This window comes from Petromyzon marinus, chromosome 77 (genome assembly GCF_048934315.1).
Source record: "Petromyzon marinus isolate PM22_M1 ecotype Great Lakes invasive population chromosome 77, UKy_Petmar_22M1.pri1.0, whole genome shotgun sequence".
In the NCBI taxonomy this organism is placed as follows: Eukaryota; Metazoa; Chordata; class Hyperoartia; order Petromyzontiformes; family Petromyzontidae; genus Petromyzon; species Petromyzon marinus.
Genome location: NC_133743.1, coordinates 5,557,692 through 5,577,188, shown reverse-complemented (window position 1 = coordinate 5,577,188; position 19,497 = coordinate 5,557,692). Strand labels below are relative to the sequence as shown.

General features: G+C 58.0%; 1 protein-coding gene across 1 annotated transcript in view; it reads right to left on the bottom strand.

Moving 5' to 3' along the window:
• KIF22 (kinesin family member 22) overlaps window positions 1–19,497 on the bottom strand; it is a 45,434-nt gene that overhangs the window by 4,693 nt on the left and 21,244 nt on the right. Inside the window, exons 10-13 of the mRNA XM_076056756.1 lie at window positions 15,585–15,726; window positions 12,225–12,324; window positions 9,172–9,212; window positions 1,199–1,390 (exon numbers count right to left, since the gene is read on the bottom strand). Coding sequence (XP_075912871.1) covers window positions 1,199–1,390; window positions 9,172–9,212; window positions 12,225–12,324; window positions 15,585–15,726 — 475 coding nt within the window. The remainder of the gene's footprint in view (window positions 1–1,198; window positions 1,391–9,171; window positions 9,213–12,224; window positions 12,325–15,584; window positions 15,727–19,497) is intronic.

Below are 19,497 nucleotides of genomic sequence, written 5' to 3'. Positions count from 1 at the left end.
CCACCCACTCATCCATCCTAAACCCACCCACCCATCCAAAACCCAAACAACCACCCACCAAAAACCCACCAACCCACCCATCCTAAACCCACCCACCCATCCATCCAAAACCCAGCCACCCATCCATCCTAAACCCACCCACCCATCCATCCAAAACCCAACCACCCATCTATCCTAAACCCATCCATCCTAAACCCACCCACCCAATCATGCAAAACCCACCCACCCATCCATCCTAAACCCAAACAACCACCCACTCATCCAAAACCCACCCACCCATCCAAAACCAACCCATCCACCCACCAACCCATCCACCCAACCCACCCACCCATCCACCCAACCCACCCATCCACCCATCCACCCACCCACCCACCTATCCACACATTCACCCACCCACCCATCCACCCATCCACCCACCCATTCACCCACCTATTCACCCACCCATCCACCCATCCACCCACACATTCACCCACCCACCCATCCACCCATCCACCCACCCATTCACCCACCCATCCACCCACCCATCCACCCACCCATCCACACACCCATCCACCCACCCATTCACCCACCCATTCACCCACCCATTCACCCACCCACCCATCCACCCACCCATCCATCCACCAATCCACCCACCCATCCACCCATTCATCTACCCACCCATCCACCCATCCACCCATCCACCCACCCATTCACCCACCCACCCATTCACCCACCCACCCACCCATTCACCCAACCAGCCATCTACCCATCCACCCACCCATCCACCCACCCATTCACCCACCCATTCACCCACCTACCCATCCACCCATTCACCCACCAACCCATCCACACAACCCACCCATCCACCCATCAACCCACCCATCAACCCACCCATTCACCCACCCACCCATCTACCCACCCACCCACCCACCAATCCACCCATCCACCAACTCATCCACCAATCCACCCATTCATCTACCCACCCATCCACCCATTCACCCATTCACCCACCCATTCACCCACCCACCCATCCATCCATCCACCCACCCACCCATCCACCCATTCACCCACCCACCCATCCACCCACCCATCCACCCACCCATCCACCCACCTACTCACCCACCTACTCACCCATCCACCTAACCTACTCACCCACCCATCCACCCACCCACCGGCCCACCCAGCACCACCTCTCCAGCACCAGCCGTGGGCGACCCACCCGAGTGAAGGGTCCCCGCACTGTCCTCCAGCCCTGCAGCAGCTCGGCCCTCTTCCTGCCGATCTTCTGCAGCTCCATGAGACAGCGGATCCCGCCATCGTTGAGCTTGCTCAGAATCCGGCGCCTGAGCTCGTCCTCGTCCGGCAACGGGGTCACCGCCACTTCGTCGCCCTCGGCCAACGCCTCGTCCGGCTGCCGGGGAGCGGGGGGGTGGTGGCGCTGGAGTCTCATCGGTGCCACGCGGTGTCTGTGCTGTGCGTCTCTCACTGTCTCGGTATGCGTGTCTCTCTGTGTGTCTCTCTGTCACGGTGTGTGTGTCTCTGTGTGTCTCTCTGTGTCTCTCTGTGTGTCTCTCTGTCACGGTGTGTATGTGTGTGTGTGTCTCTGTGTGCGTGTCTCTGTGTGTGTCTCTCTGTGTCTCTCTGTCACGGTGTGTGTGTGTGTGTCTCTGTGTGTGTCTCTGTGTCTCTCTGTCACGGTGTGTGTGTGTGTCTCTGTGTGTCTCTCTGTGTCTCTCTGTCTCTGTGTGTGTCTCTCTGTGTGTCTCTCTGTGTCTCTCTGTCACGGTGTGTGTGTGTGTCTCTGTGTGTGCCTCTCGGTGTCTGTGCTGTGCGTCTCACTGTCTAGGTATGTGTGTCTCTGTGTGTCTCTCTGTGTCTCTCTGTCACGGTGTGTGTGTATGTCTCTGTGTGTCTCTCTGTCACGGTGTGTGTGTCTCTGTGTGTCTCTCTGTGTCTCTCTGTCACGGTGTGTGTGTGTGTCTCTGTGTGTCTCTCTGTCACGGTGTGTGTGTGTGTCTCTGTGTATCTCTCTGTGTCTCTCTGTCACAGTGTGTGTGTGTCTCTGTGTGTGTCTCTCTGTGTCTCTCTGTCACGGTGTGTGTGTGTCTCTGTGTGTCTCTGTGTGTCTCTCTGTCACGGTGTGTGTGTGTGTGTGCCTCTCTGTGTCTCTTTGTCACGGTGTGTGTCTCTGTGTGTCTGTGTGTCTCTCTGTGTCTCTCTGTCACGGTGTGTGTGTCTCTGTGTGTCTCTCTGTCACGGTGTGTGTGTGTGTGTCTCTGTGTGTCTCTGTGTGTCTCTCTGTCACGGTGTGTGTGTCTCTGTGTGTCTCTCTGTCACGGTGTGTGTGTGTGTGTGTCTCTGTGTCTCTGTGTGTGTGTCTGTGTGTGCCTCTCGGTGTCTGTGCTGTGCGTCTCTCACTGTCTCGGTATGTGTGTGTGTCTCTGTGTGTCTCTCTGTGTCTCTCTGTCACGGTGTGTGTGTGTCTCTGTGTGTCTCTCTATGTCTCTCTGTCACGGTGTGTGTCTCTGTCTCTGTGTGTCTCTCTGTGTCTCTCTGTCACGGTGTGTGTCTCTGTCTCTGTGTGTCTCTCTGTCACGGTGTGTGTGTGTCTATGTGTGTCTCTCTGTGTCTCTCTGTCACGGTGTGTGTGTCTCTGTGTGTCTCTCTGTCACGGTGTGTGTGTGTGTGTCTCTGTGTGTCTCTGTGTGTCTCTCTGTCACGGTGTGTGTGTCTCTGTGTGTCTCTCTGTCACGGTGTGTGTGTGTGTCTCTGTGTGTCTCTCTGTGTCTCTCTGTCACGGTGTGTGTGTGTGTCTCTGTGTGTCTCTCTGTCACGGTGTGTGTGTGTGTGTCTCTGTGTCTCTCTGTCACGGTGTGTGTGTGTGTCTCTGTGTGTGTCTCTCTGTCACGGTGTGTGTGTGTGTGTCTTTGTGTGTCTCTCTGTGTCTCTCTGTCACGGTGTGTGTGTGTGTCTCTGTGTGTCTCTCTGTGTCTCTCTGTCACGGTGTGTGTGTGTCTCTGTGTGTGTGTCTCTGTGTGTCTCTCTGTGTGTCTCTCTGTCACGGTGTGTGTGTGTGTCTCTGTGTGTCTCTCTGTGTCTCTCTGTCACAGTGTGTGTGTGTGTCTCTGTGTCTCTGTGTGTGTGTCTGTGTGTGCCTCTCGGTGTCTGTGCTGTACGTCTCACTGTCTCGGTATGTGTGTCTCTGTGTGTCTCTCTGTGTCTCTCTGTCACGGTGTGTGTGTGTGTCTCTGTGTGTGTGTCTCTGTGTGTGTCTCTCTGTGTCTCTCTGTCACGGTGTGTGTGTGTGTGCCTCTCTGTGTCTCTTTGTCACGGTGTGTGTCTCTGTGTGTCTCTCTGTGTCTCTCTGTCACGGTGTGTGTGTGTGTGTCTCTGTGTGTCTCTCTGTGTCTCTCTGTCACGGTGTGTGTGTCTCTGTGTGTGCCTCTCGGTGTCTGTGCTGTGCGTCTCACTGTCTAGGTATGTGTGTCTCTGTGTGTCTCTCTGTGTCTCTCTGTCACGGTGTGTGTGTGTCTCTGTGTGTCTCTCTGTGTCTCTCTGTCACGGTGTGTGTGTGTCTCTGTGTGTGTGTCTCTGTGTGTGCCTCTCGGTGTCTGTGCTGTGCGTCTCACACTGTCTCGGTATGCGTGTGTGTCTCTCTGTGTCTCTCTGTCACGGTGTGTGTGTCTCTGTCTCTGTGTGTGTCTCTCTGTCTCTGTGTGTGTCTCTCTGTCTCTGTGTGTGTCTCTGTGTGTGCCTCTCGGTGTCTGTGCTGTGCGTCTCACTGGCTAGGTATGTGTGCGTGTCTCTCTGTCTCGGTGTGTGTCTCTCTGTGTGTGTCTCTCTGTCTCTGTGTGTCTCTCTGTCTCTGTGTGTCTCTCTGTGTCTCTCTGTCACGGTGTGTGTGTGTGTCTCTGTGTGTGTGTCTCACTGTGTCTCTCTGTCACGGTGTGTGCCTCTGTGTGTCTCACTGTCTCTGTGTGTGTTTCTCTGTCACGGTGTGTGTCTCTGTGTGTGTCTCTGTGTGTGTGTCTCTGTGTCTGTCTCTGTGTGTGTCTCTGTGTGTGTGTCTCTGTGTGTGTCTCACTGTCTCGGTATGCGTGCGTGTCTCATTGTCTCGGTGTGTGTGTCTCTGTCTCTGTGTGTGTCTCTCTGTCTCGGTGTGTGTGTCTCTGTGTCTCTGTGTGTGTGTCTCTCTGTCTCTGTGTGTCTCTGTGTGTGTCTCCGTGTGTGTCTCTGTGTGTGTCTCTGTCTCTGTGTGTGTCTCTGTGTGTGTCTCTGTGTGTGTGTGTCTCTCTGTCTCTGTGTGTGTCTCTGTGTGTGTCTCTCTGTGTCTGTGTGTGTGTCTCTCTGTCTCTGTGTGTGTGTCTCTGTCCCGGTGTGTGTCTCTCTGTGTCGCTCTGTCACGGTGTGTGTCTCTGTGTGTGTGTCTCACTGTCTCGGTATGCGTGCGTGTCTCACTGTCTCGGTGCGTGTGTGTGTCTCTGTCTCTGTGTGCGTCTCTCTGGGTCGCTCTGTCAAGTGTCTCTGTGTGTGTCTCTGTGTGTGTGTCTCTGTCTACTGTGTGCTTCTCTCTGTGTCGCTCTGTCACGGTGTGTGTCTCTGTGTGTGTCTCTGTGTGTGTCTATGGGTGTGTCTCTGTGTGTCTCTCTGTCTCTGTGTGTGTGTCTCTCTGTCTCTGTGTGTGTCTCTCTGTGTCTCTGTCTCGGTGTGTGTCTCTCTGTCTCTGTGTGTCTCTGTGTGTGTGTCTCTGTGTGTGTGTCTTTGTGTGTGTCTCTCTGTCTCTGTGTGCGTGCCTCTGTGTGTGTGTCTCTCTGTGTCCGGCAAAACAACGCCCTACATCCTCGTGGTGCCGGACGGGCAACTCTGTTGTGGACAGTGCTGTGGGGGGAGGAGCCAATTCCGATTGGCTCCTCCCCTCATGGCATCTGTGACCACCACAGTGGCTAAACGGGGGCTCTGGACGGGTGCGAGGGGCTGGTAACCCCTCCACCTTAAAAAAAAATTACCACGAAACCACGTCTAAAATATCTAACTAATAAGCTTGTGCCGGAGGCCCCGGGGGGACAGGCGTCTATGACGTCTCCTGGCCAAACCCGAATTGGCGGAGCCAGGAGATTGAATCTCTACCCTCGGGGCTCCGCCAGAAACAACGAAAAGCCACTTCGTGTGGCCACGTGGAATGTTCGAACGCTCACTGCGGAGGAAAGGCTGCCACTCCTCTGTCGGGAGCTGGACCGGTACCACCTGAATCTCTGTGGCATTCAGGAGGTCCGGTGGACCGGTTCTGGCTGCTGCCACCATGAGGGATGGACAGTCCTCTACTCGGGGCAGCAGACTGCCAAACAACAGGGTGTGGCTCTTCTTTTGAACAAAAGAATGAAGGGGGCGTGGGAGCGTGGCGGTGAGGTGTGGGAAGCTGTAAGCCCCAGGCTACTTTGGGCTCGCCTTCCCATCAATCGGAGGCGAGGAGTGGTGGTCGTGGTTACTTATGCCCCCACCGAAGACGAACATCCGTGGAGGGATGCAGGCAAAGCCGATGAGTCAGGTGCCTTCTATGAACTCCTGTCACAGGTGCTGGCTAAAGTGGCCCGTCGGGATAGAGTCATCATGTTGGGTGACTTCAATGCCTGAGTTGGTCATGATGCTGGCACCTGGTCTGGAGTGATTGGAGGGCATGGGCCAGATCAGCTCAATAACAACGGTAGGAGGGTGCTAGACTTCTGTGCAGCGCATGGGCTTGTAATTACCAACACGCTGTTCCGGCATCGGCGCATCCACACAACATCACGGATGCATGCCGGGTCCAAGCAAGAACATCTGCTGGACTACGTAGTGACGGACCAGCGGATGCGAGGCCATGTCCTTGACACCAGGACCTACCGTGGAGCTGATCTGCCCTCTGACCATCGACTTGTCATCTGTAAGATGTGCCTGCCATTCTTCCACTCCGGTGGTGGGTGTACACCCAGGACCCCATTCCAACCTAGCCTGGTCTCAGCTAGCTGATGAAAGTTTCAAGCAAGAATTTAATCATCGCCTGCGGTTGGGGTTGGCATCGTCCCCCACTCCTCCTGATGTCGAGGGTAAATGGGCGAGGTTTAGGACTGTCACTCATGCAGCTGCATTGGCTGCTTTGGGTACGCGGTCCAGACCTCCCCAGAGACCTTGGCTGATAGAGGAGGTGTTCAGGATGGTTGAGAAAAAGCGACAGGCCCACTGTCATCGGCTACAGAATCCCACGTCAGAGAATGAGGAGGCTTAACGCAGCCTTCGCTCTGAGGTTCGAAGAGCCGTGGGGCGCTGCAAGGATGGGTGGTGGTCGCGGGTTGCTGAGGAGATGGAGTCTGCCTCAGTGGCCCGTGATCACAAATCTCAATGTAACTCCATCAAAAAAGTAACCTGCAGCGCCACACCTATTACCATCATTAGGGGAAAAAACGGTGACCCAATCCCCGACCCCCAGGAACAGGTTTGCAGATTTGCTGAGCATTTCTGTGAGGTCCTGGGGGAGGGAAAATCCCTCAGCCAGGAAAACATCGTGGCACAAAGTGAGGATGACCCTGCTGAGGCTGCAGTACCTCAAATATTGGAAGTGACCCCCTGTGAGTGGCTGGCTGAGGTGCCATCAGTTGAGGAAGTACTGAAGGCAATCCGGAGTCTGAGACCAGGAAAGGCAGCGGGCAGAGATGAGCTCCCAAGCAAAATGCTGAGGGAGGGTGGCGTTTGTGCACAGACTGGCCTATATGACATCATAACAACAGTCAGGACCACTGGACGGGTTCCGCAGGATTGGAAGGATGCCCTGATGGCCTCCCTCTTTAAGAATGGGGACCGCACAGACTGTAACAACTACAGGGGCATCTCACTCCTCAGTGTGCCGGGAAAGGTCCTGGCAAGGATTATTCAACATCGCCTTGCCAGGCACGCTGAGGAGAGGCTTGCGGAGCCCCAATGCGGTTTCAGGAAAGGGCGGTCCTGCACAGATGCCATATTTTCTGTCCGTCTGCTACAGCAGAGGTGTAGGGAATTCCAGCAAGACCTACATCTCTGCTTTATTGACCTGGTCAAGGCCTATGATACCATCAGTAGGCCTGGGCTCTGGGTTGTTCTTCGTGCTTTTGGAGTACCTGACCCTCTGCTCACGATCATTAAGGACCTTCATGATGATGAGCGGGCCCGGGTAAAACTACGTGGCCGGGAGTCAGAGCCATTCCCTGTACACCTTGGGGAGCAACAGGGATGTCCTCTGGCTCCAACATTATTTAACATCTATTTTGACCACGTAGTTCGTGAAGCTTTCAATAGCTGTACCGGGGGATTCTCCATTTGGTACAGATATAATGGGAGGCTGATCGGTGCCCGGGTGCGGTCAAGGGATGGCTCCCTATTGCTCAACCACGTCATGTATGCCGATGATTTGGTAATAGCTGCTCATTCAGAGGAGGAGTTGGAGACGCTGCTGCTGGGACTGGAGCGTGCCACTAAGAGATGGGGCCTTACCATCAGCCCCACCAAAACTAAGCACCTGCCTGGGTATTTTGTACCATCGGACACTCCACCCCAACAACTCCCAATCGGTGATGGGGCAGTTGTGGAGAGAGTGGAGAGTTTCCCATACCTGAGCAGTGTGCTTATGACCGGCTCCAGTTTAACAGCAGAGGTCTCACTCCGAATCAGTCGAGCGGCAATATCTTTTAATCGGTTGCGTAACGCTGTGTGGAAGCTACATGGTCTGTCGCTCCGCACTAAGCTTCAGGTCTTCTCGGCCACGGTCATTCCCTCCCTTCTCTACGCTTGCGAAACGTGGACCCCCCTAATGGAACATCTTCACCGGTTAGAAACATTTAGGGTAGCCTGCCTACAATCCATCCTGGGTTTAACCAGGCTGGATTGTGTGAGGAGCTCACAAATTCTTGAAAGATCTGGGCAAGGTCCCATCGGTGAGCTCCTCCGGCAGGCAAGGCTGCGTTAGCTGGGTCATGTAGCCCGCATGCCCAGCCACCGCATGCCGAAACAGCTTTTGTTCGGCCGGATCAAGGGGGCTAAATGGGCGCAGCACGGGCTGGAGAAGAGATGGAGTGATGTGGTACAGGAGGACGTGGAGTTGAGTGGACTTGCCGATGACTGGTACCAGCGGTGTCAAGATCGGCCTCTGTGGAGGAGGCTCGTGAAGGACGCTGCGACTGGGCAGTTGGAGGCAGTCGCCCTCCAACAACAACGGAGGGCGGATGAGCGACGCTCAAAACAACGAGCGGAGCGCCAGGTGGCTAAAGCACAGCAGGTTGGCACAGCAGGGGGCACAGGTGGTGCACCAGCCAGTCATCTCAGTCATCTCATTCAGTCGACCCGTGGCACCTGGGTCTGCCCCGTGACTTCCTGCCAGCGGGCGTTCGACACTTCACGTGGCCTCAAGGTGCACATGGCCTGGCACAAGCGTCGTGGTGACGTCACCGCCACTTAGTGGCGAATGCCGGTTGTTGTTGTTGTGTTGTGTGTGTGTGTGTCAGTGTGTGTTTGTCTCTGTGTGTGTGTCTCTCTGTCTCTGTGTGTGTCTCTCTGTGTCTCACTGTCTCGGTGTGTGTCTCTGTCTCTATGTGTCTCTCTGTCTCTGTGTCTCACTGTCTCGGTATGTGTGTCTCTCTTTCTATGTGTGTGTGTCTCTCTATCTCTGTGTGTGTGTGTCTCTCTGTGTGTGTTTCACTGTCTCTGTGTGTTGTGTTTCAATGTCTCTGTGTGTGTCACTGTCTCTGTGTGTCTCTCTCTTTCCGTCTCTCTCTCTCTACCTCTCTGTCTCTCCGTCTCTCTCCGTCTCTCTCCGTCTCTCTCTGTCTCTCTCTCTGTCTCTTTCCATCTCTCTCTCTGTCTCTCTCTCCGTCTCTCTCTCCGTCTCTCTCTCCGTCTCTCTTTGTCTCTCTCTCTCTGTGTCTCTATGTGTCTCTCTCTGTCTCTCTCCATCTCTCTCCGTCTTTCTCTCTCTCTGTCTCTCTCTCTCTGTCTCTCTCTGTCTCTCTCTCTGTGTCTCTCTGTCTCTCTCCGTCTCTCTCTCTGTGTCTCTCCGTCTCTCTCTCCGTCTCTCTCTGTCTCTCTCTGTCTCTCTCTCTGTCTCTCTCTCTCTCTCTGTCTCTCTCTCTCTGTCTCTCTCTCTCTGTCTCTCTCTGTCTCTCTCTCTGTCTCTCCGTGCCTGCCACTCACCTTCGATCTCTTCACTCGATGCGAGTCCACAGAGTTGTGTGCTGCACACAGAGGAACACAACATCACCGCCATCGCCTAAATCACCGCCATCGTCACCATCATCACCACCATCGCCTAAATCACCGCCATCGTCACCATCATCACCGCCATCGCCTAAATCACCGCCATCGTCAACATCACTGCCATCGTCACCATCATCACCACCATCACCAACATCACCGCCATCGCCTAAATCACCGCCATCGCCTAAATCACCGCCATCGTCACCATCATCACCGCCATCGCCACCATCATCACCATCGTCACCATCACCGCCACCATCGTCACCATCATCACCACCATCGTCACCATCATCACCGCCATCGCCAACATCACCACCATCGCCTAAATCACCGCCATCGTCACCATCATCACCACCATCGTCAACATCACCGCCATCGCCTAAATCACCGCCATCGTCACCATCATCACCGCCATCGTCACCATCATCACCACCATCGCCAACATCACCGCCATCGCCTAAATCACCGCCATCGTCACCATCATCACCACCATCGCCTAAATCACCGCCATCGCCTAAATCACCGCCATCGTCACCATCATCACCGCCATCGCCTAAATCACCGCCATCGCCAACATCATCACCACCATCGCCTAAATCACCGCCATCGTCACCATCATCACCGCCATCGTCACCATCATCACCACCATCGTCAACATCACCGCCATCGCCTAAATCACCGCCATCGTCACCATCATCACCGCCATCGTCACCATCATCACCACCATCGCCAACATCACCGCCATCGCCTAAATCACCACCATCGTCACCATCATCACCACCATCGCCTAAATCACCGCCATCGCCTAAATCACCGCCATCGTCACCATCATCACCGCCATCGCCTAAATCACCGCCATCGTCACCATCATCACCACCATCGCCAACATCACCGCCATCGCCAAAATCACCGCCATCGTCACCATCATCACCACCATCGCCAACATCACCGCCATCGCCTAAATCACCGCCATCGTCACCATCATCACCACCATCGCCAACATCACCGCCATCGCCTAAATCACCGCCATCGTCACCATCATCACCACCATCGCCAACATCACCGCCATCGCCTAAATCACCGCCATCGTCACCATCATCACCACCATCGCCAACATCATCACCACCATCGCCAACATCATCATCGTCACGACCATCATGACCACTACCATCATCGTCATCGCTGCCATCGTCACCATCGCCACCACCATCGTCAACATCATCGTCACGAGCATCATCACCACTACCATCATCGTCACTAGCATCGTCATCGCTACCATCATCACCACCATCGCCAACATCATCGCCACGACCATCATCACCACTACCATCATCGTCACTAGCATCGTCATCGCTACCATCGTCACCATCATTACCACCATTGTCAACATCATTCGTAGTTGAGCAGCTGATTGAGTAGTTGAGTGGCTGGGTGAGTAGGTGAGTGGCTGGGTGAACAGGTGAGTGGTTGGGTGAGTAGGTGAGCGGCTGGGTGAGTGACTGGGTGAGTGGCCGGGTGAGTTGTTGAGTGGTTGGGTGAGTAGGCGAGCGGCTGGGTGAGTAGGTGAGTGGTTGGGTGAGCAGGTGAGTGGTTGGGTGAGTAGGTGAGGGGCTGGGTGAGTAGGTGAGTGGCTGGGTGAGTAGGCGAGCGGCTGGGTGAGTAGGTGAGTGGCTGGGTGAGTAGGTGAGGGGCTGGGTGAGTAGGTGAGTGGCTGGGTGAGTAGGTGAGGGGCTGGATGAGTAGGTGAGTGGCTGGGTGAGTAGGTGAGTGGCTGGGTGAGTAGGTGAGTGGCTGGGTGAGTAGGTGAGTGGCTAAGTGAGTAGGTGAGTGGCTGGTTAAGCGGCTGGGTGAGTGGCTGGGTGAGCGGCTGGGTGAGTAGGTGAGCGGCTGGGTGAGTAGGTGAGTGGCTGGGTGAGTAGGTGAGTGGCTGGGTGAGTAGGTGAGTGGCTGGGTGAGTAGGTGAGCGGCTGGGTGAGTAGGTGAGTGGCTGGGTGGGTAGGTGAGTGGCTGCGTGAGTAGGTGAGTGGCTGGGTGAGTAGGCGAGGGGCTGCGTGAGTAGGTGAGTGGCTGCGTGAGTAGGTGAGTGGCTGGGTGGGTAGGTGAGTGGCTAAGTGAGTAGGCGAGTGGCTGGGTGGGTAGGTGAGTGGCTGGGTGGGTAGGCGAGCGGCTGGGTGAGTAGGTGAGCGGCTGGGTGGGTAGGTGAGTGGCTGCATGAGTAGGTGAGTGGCTGGGTGGGTAGGTGAGTGGCTAAGTGAGTAGGTGAGTGGTTGGGTGAGTAGATGAGTAGCTGGGTGAGTAGGTGAGTGGCTGGGTGAGTAGATGAGTAGCTGGGTGAGTAGGTGAGTGGCTGTGTGAGTAGGTGAGTAGCTGGGTGAGTAGGTGAGTGGCTGGTTAAACGGCTGGGTGAGTGGCTGGGTGTGCGGCTGGGTGAGTAGGTGAGTGGCTGGGTGGGTAGTTGAGTGGCTGGGCGGGTAGTTGAGTGGCTGGGTGAGTAGTTGAGTAGCTGGGTGGGTAGGTGAGTGGCTGGGCGAGTGGCTGGGTGAGTAGTTGAGTGGCTGAGGGGGTAGTTGAGTGGCTGGGTGAGTGGCTGGGTGGGAAGTTGAGTGGCTGGGTGTGTAGCTGAGTGGCTGGGCGGGTAGGCGAGCGGCTGGGTGGGTAGTTGAGTGGCTGAGTGTGTAGCTGAGTGGCTGGGTGAGTAGTTGAGTCGCTGGGCGGGTAGTTGAGCGGCTGAGTGTGTAGCTGAGTGGCTGGGTGGGTAGGCGAGCGGCTGGGCGGGTAGGCGAGCGGCTGGGTGGGTAGTTGAGTGGCTGGGTGAGTGACTGGGTGAGTAGTTGAGTGGCTGGGTGAGTAGGTGAGTGGCTGGGCGAGTGGCTGGGTGAGTGGCTGGGTGAGTAGTTGAGCGGCTGAGTGTGTAGCTGAGCGGCTGGGCGGGTAGGCGAGCGGCTGGGTGGGTAGTTGAGTGGCTGGGTGAGCGAGCGAGCGCGACTCACCAGTGAGTGGAGCTACCCTCGCCTGCCTTTTGACTTTCCTTGTACCCCGGTTGGACTCCGGGTCCAGGTTCAGCGCCTTCAGTGGCTGCACTTTCATTTGCTGCAGAGCCGGGGGAACCGGGCGACACATTCCATGGCAACCGGTGTGAATCATTCCTCGCCATTCGGTCATCAATCGTGTCACATGCCAGGGCCCATTTTCTTTGCTGCCAGGCACGACCACAACGTAGTAAAAAAATAATAGGCGCACCTCCGATTAGCACGGTTGGCTACGGAGGGTTGCAAAAGAAGTCGAACATACGGTACATACGTGGTTGGTGGGTGGGTGGGGTGAGTGGGTGGGTGGGTGGGTGAGTGGGTGAGTGAGTGAGTGGGTGGGTGAATGAATGGGTGAGTGGGTGGGTGGGTGAATGGGTGAGTGGGTGAATGAATGAGTGAGTGGGTGGGTGAGTGGGTGAGTAAGTGCATGGGTGAGTGGGTGGGTGAGTGAATGAATGAGTGAGTGGGTGGGTGAGTAAGTGAATGGGTGAGTGGGTGGGTGAGTGGGTGGGTGAATGGGTGAGTGGGTGAATTGGTGAGTGGGTGGGTGTATGAGTGAGTGGGTGGGTGAATGGGTGAATGAATGAGTGAGTGGGTGGGTGAGTGGGTGAGTAAGTGAATGGGTGAGTGGGTGGATGAGTGAATGAGTGAGTGGGTGGGTGAGTGGGTGGGTGAGTGGGTGAGTAAGTGAATGGGTGAGTGGGTGGGTGAGTGGGTGGGTGGGTGAATGGGTGAATTGGTGAGTGGGTGGGTGTATGAGTGAGTGGGTGGGTGGGTGGGTGAATGGGTGAATGAATGAGTGAGTGGGTGGGTGAGTGGGTGAATAAGTGAATGGGTGAGTGGGTGGGTGGGTGAGTGAATGAGTGAGTGGGTGGGTGAGTGGGTGGGTGAGTGGGTGAGTAAGTGAATGGGTGAGTGGGTGGGTGAGTGGGTGGATGAGTGAATGGGTGAGTGGGTGGGTGGGTAAATGGGTGGGTGGGTGAGTGGGTGGGTGAACGGGTGGGTGGGTGAATGAATGGGTGAGTGGGTGGGTGGGTGAATGAATGGGTCAGTGGGTGGGTGAATGAATGGGTGAGTGGGTGGGTGAGTGAATGAATGGGTGAGTGGGTGGGTGGGTGAGTGAATGAATGGGTCAGTGGGTGGGTGAATGAATGGGTGAGGGGTGGGTGAGTGAATGAATGGGTGGGTGGGTGAGTGAATGAATGGGTGAGTGGGTGGGTGGGTGAGTGAATGAATGGGTCAGTGGGTGGGTGAATGAATGAGTGAGTGGGTGGGTGAGTGAATGAATGGGTCAGTAGGTGGGTGAATGAATGGGTGAGTGGGTGGGTGAGTGAATGAATGGGTGAGTGGGTGGGTGGGTGAGTGAATGAATGGGTGAGTGGGTGGGTGGGTGAGTGAATAAATGGGTGAGTGGGTGGGTGAGTGAATGAATGGGTGAGTGGGTGAGTGAATGAATGGGTGAGTGGGTGGGTGAGTGAATGAATGGGTGAGTGGGTGGGTGAGTGAATGAATGGGTGAGTGGGTGGGTGGGTGAGTGAATGAATGGGTGAGTGGGTGGGTGGGTGAGTGAATGGGTGAGTGGGTGGGTGAGTGAATGAATGGGTGAGTGGGTGAGTGAATGAATGGGTGAGTGGGTGGGTGAGTGAATGAATGGGTGGGTGAGTGAATGAATGGGTGAGTGAGTGAATGAATGGGTGAGTGGGTGGGTGGGTGAGTGAATGAATGGGTCAGTGGGTGGGTGAGTGAATGAATGGGTGAGTGGGTGGATGAGTGACGATGATGAATTTGCACGGTTGGCTACGTGAGGTGCAAAAGAAATATGAACTCGCTCACCAATTCCCCCACTCGCTCACCCACTCACTCACCCACTCACTCACTCACCTACTCACTCACCCACCCACCCACTCACCCATTCACTCACCCACCCACCTGCCCACTCACCCAACCACTCCACTACCCGCCCACTCGTCCACCCACCGCCCACTCACTCTTTCCCTCACCCACCCACCCACTTGTTCAGATTCACTCGCTTGCCCACTCACCCACTTACCCACCCACCCACCCATTCACTCACCCACCCACCACCCACTCACTCATTCCCTGACCCACCTATGCAATTGCTCACAGAGTCACCCACTCGCTCACCCACACACCCACTGACCCGCTCATCCACTTACCCACACACCCACTCACCCGCTCACCCGCTCGTCCGCCCACCCACCCACCCACCCATTCACTCACCCACCCACCACCCACTCACTCATTCCCTGACCCACCTATGCAAGTGCTCACAGATTCACGAACCCGCTCATTCACGTACCCACACACCCGCTCATCCACTTACCCACTTACCCACCGACCCACCCACTCACTCGTCCACTCACTCACCCACTCACTCACCCACTTACCCACCGACCCACCCACTCACTCGCCCACTCACTCGCCCACTCACTCACCCACTCACTCACCCACTTACCCACCGACCCACCCACTCACTCGCCCACTCACTCGCCCACTCACTCACCCACTCACTCACCCACTTACCCACCGACCCACCCACTCACTCGCCCACTCACTCACCCACTTACCCACCGACCCACCCACTCACTCACCCACTCACTCACCCACTCACTCACCCACTTACCCACCGACCCACCCACTCACTCGCCCATTCACTCACCCACTTACCCACCGACCCACCCACTCACTCGCCCACTCACTCACCCACTTACCCACCGACCCACCCACTCACTCGCCCACTCACTCACTCACCCACTCACTCACCCACTTACCCACCGACCCACCCACTCACTCGCCCACTCACTCACCCACTCACTCACCCACTTACCCACCGACCCACCCACTCACTCGCCCACTCACTCACTCACCCACTCACTCACCCACTTACCCACCAACCCACCCACTCACTCGCCCACTCACTCACCCACTCACTCACCCACTTACCCACCGACCCACCCACTCACTCACCCACTCACCCACTCACTCACCCACTCACTCACCGACCCACCCACTCACTCGCCCACTCACTCACCCACTCACTCACCCACTCACTCACCCACTTACCCACCGACCCACCCACTCACCCACCCGCTCACCCACCCACCCACCCTTGATGTGGTCACACGAGGTCAGCGAGTAGCTGGCGACTCGATGCACCTCAGCTGCGGCGGTGAGCGTCGGTGAGCGTCGGTGAGCGTCGGTGAGCGTCGGTGAGCGGCGGTGAGCGGTGGTGAGCGGCGGTGAGCGTCGGTGAGCGTCGGTGAGCGGCGGTGAGCGGCGGTGAGCGGCGGTGAGCACTACCTGTATGAGTGGGAGTGCCCGAGCCCTCTCCGCGCGCGGAGTGCGAGGTGCCGAGTTCTGAACGCGCAGGATCACAGACTCCAGCCTCCCCATGCGCTGCTCAATGTCAGTCTCAAACGCATGCTGCCGCTGCAGCAGGGGGCTGCGGCGCGGGGGGAGACGCGGGGAGAGACGCGGGGAGAGACGCGGGGAGAGACGCGGGGAGAGACACGGGGAGAGACGCGGGGAGAGACACACAGAGATGCGGGGAGAGACGCGGGGAGAGACACGGGGAGAGACGCGGGGAGAGACGCGGGGAGAGACACACAGAGACACGGAGAGAGACACACAGAGACACGGGGTGAGACGCGGGGAGAGACGCGGGGAGAGACACGGGGAGAGACGCGGGGTGAGACACACAGAGACGCGGGGAGAGACGCGGGGAGAGACACGGGGTGAGACGCGGGGAGAGACACGGGGAGAGACACACAGAGACACGGGGAGAGACACGGGGTGAGACACACAGAGACACGGGGAGAGACACGGGGTGAGACACGGGGTGAGACACACAGAGACGCGGGGAGAGACACGGGGTGAGACACACAGAGACACGGGGAGAGACGCGGGGAGAGACGCGGGGAGAGACACACAGAGACACGGGGAGAGACACACAGAGACGCGGGGAGAGACGCGGGGAGAGACACACAGAGGCATGGGGAGAGACACGGGGTGAGACACACAGAGACACGGGGAGAGACGCGGGGAGAGACGCGGGGTGAGACACACAGAGACACGGGGAGAGACGCGGGGTGAGACACACAGAGACGCGGGGAGAGACACACAGAGACACGGGGAGAGACGCGGGGAGAGACACACAGAGACACGGGGAGAGACGCGGGGAGAGACGCGGGGTGAGACACACAGAGACGCGGGGAGAGACACGGGGTGAGACACACAGAGACACGGGGAGAGACACACAGAGACGCGGGGAGAGACGCGGGGAGAGACACACAGAGGCATGGGGAGAGACACACAGAGACACGGGGAGAGACGCGGGGAGAGACGCGGGGTGAGACACGGGGTGAGACGCGGGGAGAGACACGGGGAGAGACACGGGGTGAGACACACAGAGACGCGGGGAGAGACACGGGGTGAGACACACAGAGACGCGGGGAGAGACACGGGGTGAGACACACAGAGACACGGGGAGAGACACGGGGAGAGACGCGGGGAGAGACACACAGAGACACGGGGAGAGACGCGGGGAGAGACACACATAGACGCGGGGAGAGACACGGGGTGAGACACACAGAGGCATGGGGAGAGACACACAGAGACGCGGGGAGAGACGCGGGGAGAGACGCGGGGTGAGACACACAGAGACGCGGGGAGAGACACGGGGTGAGACACACAGAGACACGGGGAGAGACGCGGGGAGAGACGCGGGGAGAGACACACAGAGACACGGGGAGAGACACACAGAGACGCGGGGAGAGACGCGGGGAGAGACACACAGAGGCATGGGGAGAGACACACAGAGACACGGGGAGAGACGCGGGGAGAGACGCGGGGTGAGACACACAGAGACACGGGGAGAGACGCGGGGTGAGACACACAGAGACGCGGGGAGAGACGCGGGGAGAGACGCGGGGTGAGACACACAGAGACGCGGGGAGAGACACGGGGTGAGACACACAGAGACACGGGGAGAGACACACAGAGATGCGGGGAGAGACGCGGGGAGAGACACACAGAGGCATGGGGAGAGACACACAGAGACACGGGGAGAGACGCGGGGAGAGACGCGGGGTGAGACACACAGAGACACGGGGAGAGACGCGGGGTGAGACACACAGAGACACGGGGAGAGACACACAGAGACGCGGGGAGAGACGCGGGGAGAGACACACAGAGGCATGGGGAGAGACACACAGAGACACGGGGAGAGACGCGGGGAGAGACGTGGGGTGAGACACACAGAGACGCGGGGAGAGACACGGGGTGAGACACACAGAGACACGGGGAGAGACACACAGAGACGCGGGGAGAGACGCGGGGAGAGACACACAGAGGCATGGGGAGAGACGCGGGGAGAGACGCGGGGAGAGACACACAGAGACACGGGGAGAGACGCGGGGAGAGACGCGGGGAGAGACACACAGAGACACGGGGAGAGACACACAGAGACGCGGGGAGAGACGCGGGGAGAGACACACAGAGGCATGGGGAGAGACACACAGAGACACGGGGAGAGACGCGGGGAGAGACGCGGGGTGAGACACACAGAGACACGGGGAGAGACGCGGGGTGAGACACACAGAGACGCGGGGAGAGACGCGGGGAGAGACGCGGGGTGAGACACACAGAGACGCGGGGAGAGACACGGGGTGAGACACACAGAGACACGGGGAGAGACACACAGAGACGCGGGGAGAGACGCGGGGAGAGACACACAGAGGCATGGGGAGAGACACACAGAGACGCGGGGAGAGACGCGGGGTGAGACACACAGAGACACGGGGAGAGACGCGGGGTGAGACACACAGAGACACGGGGAGAGACACACAGAGACACGGGGAGAGACGCGGGGAGAGACGCGGGGAGAGACGCGGGGAGAGACGCGGGGAGAGACACAGAGACACGGGGTGAGACGCGGGGAGAGACACGGGGAGAGACACACAGAGACACGGGGAGAGACGCGGGGAGAGACGCGGGGAGAGACACACAGAGACACGGGGAGAGACACACAGAGACACGGGGAGAGACGCGGGGAGAGACACACAGAGGCATGGGGAGAGACACACAGAGACACGGGGAGAGACGCGGGGAGAGACGCGGGGTGAGACACACAGAGACACGGGGAGAGACGCGGGGTGAGACACGGGGTGAGACACACAGAGACACGGGGAGAGACACACAGAGACACGGGGAGAGACGCGGGGAGAGACGCGGGGAGAGACGCGGGGAGAGACACACAGAGACACGGGGTGAGACGCGGGGAGAGACACGGGGAGAGACACACAGAGACACGGGGTGAGACGTGGGGAGAGACACGGGGTGAGACACACAGAGACACGGGGAGAGACGCGGGGAGAGACACGGGGTGAGACACACAGAGACACGGGAAGAGACACACAGAGACGCGGGGAGAGACGCGGGGAGAGACGCGGGGAGAGACGCGGGGTGAGACACACAGAGACACGGGGAGAGACACGGGGTGAGACACGGGGAGAGACGCAGGGTGAGACACACAGAGACACGGGGAGAGACACGGGGTGAGACGCGGGGAAAGACGCGGGGTGAGACACACAGAGACACGGGGAGAGACACGGGGTGAGACACGGGAGAGACACGGGGTGAGACACGGGGTGAGATACACACAGAGACGTGGGGTGAGATACACACAGAGACGCGGGGAGAGACGCGGGGAGAGACGCGGGGATAGACACGGGGTGAGACACGGGGTGAGATACACAGAGACACGGGGAGAGACACGGGGTGAGACACGGGAGAGACATGGGGTGAGACACGGGGTGAGATACACACAGAGACGTGGGGTGAGATACACACAGAGACATGGGGTGAGACACGGGGAGAGACACGGCGTGAGACACGGGGTGAGACACGGGGTGAGATACACAGAGACACGGGGAGAGACACGGGGTGAGACACGGGAGAGACACGGGGTGAGACACGGGGTGAGATACACACAGAGACGTGGGGTGAGATACACACAGAGACATGGGGTGAGACACGGGGAGAGACACGGCGTGAGACACGGGGTGAGATACACACAGAGACATGGGGTGAGACACGGGGAGAGACACGGGGTGAGACACGGGGAGAGACACGGGGTGAGACACGGGGTGAGACACGGGGAGAGACACGGGGTGAGACACGGGGTGAGACACGGGGTGAGATACATACAGAGACA